Source organism: Papaver somniferum, chromosome 6 (assembly GCF_003573695.1).
Source record: "Papaver somniferum cultivar HN1 chromosome 6, ASM357369v1, whole genome shotgun sequence".
Classification (NCBI taxonomy): domain Eukaryota; kingdom Viridiplantae; phylum Streptophyta; class Magnoliopsida; order Ranunculales; family Papaveraceae; genus Papaver; species Papaver somniferum.
In genome coordinates, this window is record NC_039363.1 from 158,245,518 (window position 1) to 158,251,112 (window position 5,595).

The 5,595-nt window shown below is 34.6% G+C and overlaps 1 protein-coding gene across 1 annotated transcript; it reads left to right on the forward strand.

The window, feature by feature from the left end:
• Window positions 1–412: 412 nt before the first annotated feature.
• LOC113291710 lies at window positions 413–1,695 on the forward strand. Its single transcript, XM_026541209.1, has 2 exons — window positions 413–734; window positions 833–1,695. Exons 1-2 carry the CDS (start codon window positions 413–415, stop codon window positions 1,693–1,695), a joined length of 1,185 nt encoding a protein of 394 aa, XP_026396994.1.
• The last annotated feature ends 3,900 nt before the right edge of the window (window positions 1,696–5,595 follow it).

Here is a 5,595-nt window from a genome sequence, read left to right on the forward strand (position 1 = left end):
TAAATCAATAGATTCAGGCCAAATCTGAGTTCAGAGAACACAACCATTGAAGAACAAAGTTCTTATCTGATAATTGATGTTCAATTCCTTTACAAAACAGACTGACTCAGACCTTATAAGGCCAAGTTACTCATCCAATATCCTACGGCCATTAACAATCCATGTGGGCTAATCTAAACCAATCATTACACCTAAATGAATATTACTAAAGATAAACACTAATACTATGTGGGCACTCCTACATAACTACTAATGACAGACATCCAGGTAGCCCCTACATTCTACACTATGACAACAAGACAAAGACAAACTAGTTAATTTAGTTAAAAATTTTAGACCTTCTCTTTTATGGATAGCTGAGCCAAAAGTTGAAGTCTCTAGCAATGGAATAAAAAATTTAAGACTCCCTGGAATGAGTCAAATAATTATTCATAAATCAACTGATACAACAAAAGGTAATATTTGGTTGTACCGGCACTCTTCTTTATCCAATCCTGTAGTAGTATCAACCTCCAAGAAATCCATCACAGTTAAAGTTGGAGATGTTATGGTAACTGGTATTCATGCAGCATGTCTCACAGTGGACAGAAGACAATTATGGGAAGAGTTAAAAGATATTAGTGCAATGAACTTACCATGGATGATAATTGGTGATTTTAATGTGGTTTTAAGTTGTGATGAAAAGTTTGGTGGTAGAAGACCTCTCAGAGTTTCAATGCAAGACTTCAGAGACTGTATAGAATCTTGCAATCTTATACAAGCCACAAGAACTGGAATCAAATTCTCTTGGTGTAATAACAGAGCTGAAAAAAAAGAATACTGTGTGACTTAGATAAAGCTTTTTACAATATACAATGGTTGGATAAATTTGGTGGGTGGAGTTATAAAGTTGGAGTAAGGGGCATTTCAGATCATGGTGCAATTTTTGGTGCAGTAGTAAACTCTACTAAGCCAGAGAACTCTCTTTTCAGATATCAGTCTATTTGGTCTTCTCATCCAGAGTTTCTTACTCTAATTAAAGAATCATGGAATGAAGTTATTGCAGGTAATCCAGCTTTTTCCTTTATGGCTAAACTAAAAAGGTTGAAACAAATTATTAAGAAGTGGAATTGGGAGGTTTTTGGTGATTTGAGAATAAAAGTTAAGGTTACAGAAGATGAAGTTTTACAAGCTTCCTTGTTATCTGATAATGATCCTGAAAATATTGAACTCCTAAACAATTTAGTCACAACAAGAGGAAAACATGACATGGTTTCTCAACAATACAATGAGTTAATGAGAGCTAAATACAGAGTTAAGTGGGTCAAGGAGGGAGGTGCTAATATAATTTTCTTTCATACAAGCATTAAGATTAGACAGTCACAGAACAATATCACTAAACTTGAAGACGATGATGGAAATATGGCAACTAAACTAGCACAAATTGCAAATGTCTTAGTAGAACATTACAAGAGGAAGTTTAAAGCTCAGAATGCAAGTATCTCTGAAGACATTTTAGATGTTATCCCAAAAATTTTAACTGAAGAAGATAATTACTTCTTAGATGTTGTTCCTTCTACAATGAAGATTAAAGAAGCAGTATATGGAATGGATGCAAACAATGCTCCAGGTCCTGATGGTTTTCCTGGTAGTTTCTACAAATTTGCATGGGAAATCATTGGTTCAGAACTTATTGAAGCCATTCAATTCTGCTGAAGTAACATGTTCATACCTAAAGGTTTAAATTCCAATTTCTTGTTCTTATTACCTAAAGTGTAGGGTGTCAAGAAAGCTGACAAATTTAGGCCCATAAGACTAGCTAATTTCAACTTCAAAATCATCACAAGAATAATCACCACAAGATTAAGCACTAAGATTGAGAAAATGATCTCCATTCAACAAGGATCCTTTGTTAAAGGTAGGAACATTCATGATAAAATAGTATTAACTTATGTGATGATAAATGAATTAAATTTTAAAAGACGAGATGGAAATGTAGGACTCAAACTTGATATATCTCAAGCTTTTGATTCACTGAACTGGGATTTCTTATTTGAAGTACTCAGAAGATTTGGTTTTTCATAAATTGGCATTAGTTTGCTCAAAAAAATCTTTGATTCTGCAATGATATTTGTGCTAGTTAATGGAGGACCTTATGGTTTCTTTGGAGTTGGAAGGGGGCTCAGGCAGGGAGATCCACTGTCTCCCATTCTATTCATTCTTGAAGAAGAAGTTTTAAGCGGAAACCTCATTAAATTGGTGCAAGAAAAGAAGATACAAGCTATGGTAACTAGAGGAAGCTGTCAACCTTCACATCTGATGTTTGCAGATGATATCTTTGTCTTTTACAATGGAAATAAGAAAACATTAGATAACTTAATGCTTTTATTGGAGAAGTACCAAATTTCAGCTGGACAAGTTATAAATAAGAATAAAAGCAAATGCTTTGTGGATGGAGTATCTGATGTAAGAAGACATGATATTGCTGAGTACCTACAAATGAGTTTATCAGAGCTACCAGATAAATATTTGGGGGTTATACTCAACACAGGAAGAGTTAAATCTTCTCAAGCATGGGGTTCGGTTGAAAAGATGCAAAAAATGCTAGCTGGTTGGATGGGAAAATTGTTGGTTTTCTCTGCTAGATTAATATTAGTCAACCATGTATTATGCAACATACCTATATACAATATACCAGTCTACAAGTGGCCAAAAACAGTCATCAAAGAATGTGAAAATATTATGAGGAATTTTTTGTGGTCTGGTTATCCTTCTATAAAGAAACTCATTACAGTAAAATGGGATGAATTCAATACTCCAATTTCAGAAGGTGGTTTGGGTTTGAGAAGATTAGAAGTTATGAACAAAGCATTGCTAATGAAGTTGCTATGGAAGATTGAAACTGAAGATGTTGAATGGACTCAATTCATGAGAGCTAAATATAAAAGTAAGAAAGGTGAATAGATTACATACCACAATCAATCATCTATATGGACTGACATCAAATGGGTGATTCCTGAATTTAATGAAGGAAAGAGATGGCTAGTAGGAAATGGAAAAAACATTTCAGTTTGGCATGACAAACGGATCAAAGAATATGCACTAATTGAAAGGAATGCTGAAGATCCTTATGTATTACAACATCCATATTTGAAAGTTGAGCAATTGATTGTTAATGGAAATTGGAAAATTCCAGTGGAAATGTACAGATTTTTTGATATGAATGAACTACCAGCACTAGGTGAAGAGCAAGATAAACTAATTTGGGAAGCTGATCTGAAAGGAAATCTCACTGTTTCTAATGCAGCACAATTGGTAAGAAAGAAGTACCCTGAATATCCTTGGGCCAATAAAATTTGGATTCCAAGTGTGCATCCATACACTTCAGCAAACTTATGGAAGATCTTGAGAGGTGCTTGTGCAACTGAGGAATCTGTCAGAAAAAAGGTTTTACAACAGTGTCTAAATGCTACTTATGTGGTAATGGACAAGACATGATGGACCATATTTTATGGCATTGTGAATTCAGTAAAAAAATATGGCACTGGTTGGGTGGTATCTTCAACTTTGTGAATCCTATAAAATTTTAGAAGATTATTCATTTTGCTAAGGGAAAGAGTGCAGCAGTTAAAGAAATATGGCATTCAGTGTAATGGTGGAATTATGGTATACAAGAAATAATGTAATCTATGATGAAGAAAATCCAAATATACGCAAATTCAAACAGAAGATAATTACTTTCACCAGAGAATGTACAATAAGGTTTAAGGGTACTAAATGGGGAAGTATGTATGATTTGAAGATCACATCATATTTTGGTATCAACGGAATTCTAACTCATATCTTTAAAGTGAAGCAATGCTTTTTTAAACTTCCTACTGGCAATCAAATACTAATCTGCTGTGATGGTGCATCCAAAGGAAACCCTGGAAATGTTGGTGTTGGTTTCATAGCAAGGAATCAGCACGGGGTATTGTAAAAGAGCATCTACTGGAGGACTGGGGGTGGCATCAAACTATATAAAGATAATGGCTGTCATCATAGCAGGGGAGTGGGTAGTAGGAAAAAACTTCTCAGAGGTATGTTCAGTCTAGATTCCTTGGCAGCGTTAATAGCTTTTAGCAATGGAAGTATTCCCTGGATTGTAAGAAACAGATGGAATAATATCAAGAGGAACATATGCTGCATCATTCAAGCACTCATACAGAGAAATCAATTTCTCTGCTGACAAAATGGCGAAAAAGGGGGTTTAGCTTGCAAGAGGGACCATCCTCTATTATGATGAGAAACCAAACTTCTTGGGAGAGCTAGCAAATGAGAATGGGTTATACTTTAGATTTATAAGCTGAAGGTTATACTTGTGTCCATCTGTTTTTAGTTCCACAACCAAATTGTTTTGGGATTGTATTATATGGGACTGATTTTTTTTTATTACTTGGTTGTTTTTGATCAATTATGTTATTGGGCTTGTCTAGTCAGAATTTTTGTAAACATTTCAGTTTTCTTTGGTAATAAAATTTTCATGATTAAGCAAAAAAAAAAAAACACACACACATGTACCAAACCCAATACAATGGGGATAATTATTTGAGATAGGTGAACAATCTTTGAATTGACAGAAAAATGAGGTTTCAGACTATAGAAATTTGAGTTTGGAAGAGAGATTGAGGCTGTTAACTAATTAGTCAAAGAACTTCTCAATTTCAACAAACCAGTCAAAAAGCTTTAGAGAACATTGGTGATCAAGTAGGTCAAATGACTAGACAGTTGGAGGGGAAACAAAGTTGGTTCCCAAAACAGTCTCAATCCCAATCTAATTGTACTTTAGAGTATATTGATTATTATTCTGAGGAAGAAACCGATGATGATCAACTTGTAGAAATTTTGAGTGGAAGTGAGGATTCCCAATATTCTCAAAGTTCAGATAATTATGATGTAGAAGAACCTGAGTATGTAGAGGATGCTACTGTCGAGTTTAACGACTCAAAGGAAGTAGATGTTTGTAATAAGAAATCTTCTAATTATTTGAATTGTGAGATTTATACAGGTCACTTAGTTAAAGATGATAACGATATGGTTATTCATGATATTGTTGCTGCACTATGCGCAACTTTTGCTGATTCATCTTGTGATTCTCCGAATGTTTTTTTGAATGTTGAACATATTGATGTTGGTCAGGTAATTTTTACCGACGAACTTGAACCTCTATCTGTTTGCTTATTCCATTTTGCTGATTCTAAAGATCCCATTATGCATGAGACAATTGTTGTAGTACGTCCATTTTTTGCCGATCCATCTAATAGTTCTCGAGATGCATGTACGAATGTGGATCGAATTGATACAGGGAAGTTAACTTGGACTGCTTATTTTGAACCACTCTCCACTTGTTTAGCCCATTTTGCAGAATCCGATGACCCTATGCTAATTAAAATTGTCAATGCATCTGATCCTCCAGTGGGTAATATAGGTAACTTAACAAGGGAAGTTATTTCCGCGGACCTAGACCCAGATTTAGGAGTTGTTGCTTTTGATAGGACATTAGATATATTCTCAAATCATTTTGTTGAGTATGATGATCCGATGCATATTGCAATTTTTAGGGCATTGCTTCCTCCT

Excerpts from the sequence above, each read along its gene's own strand:
- LOC113291710 (XM_026541209.1), top strand. The coding sequence starts at position 413 with ATGAGTCAAATAATTATTCATAAATCAACTGATACAACAAAAGGTAAT. Across the intron at positions 735-832 it reads AATGCAAGACTTCAGAGACT|ATAAAGCTTTTTACAATATA; the intron begins GTATAGAATCTT and ends TGTGTGACTTAG.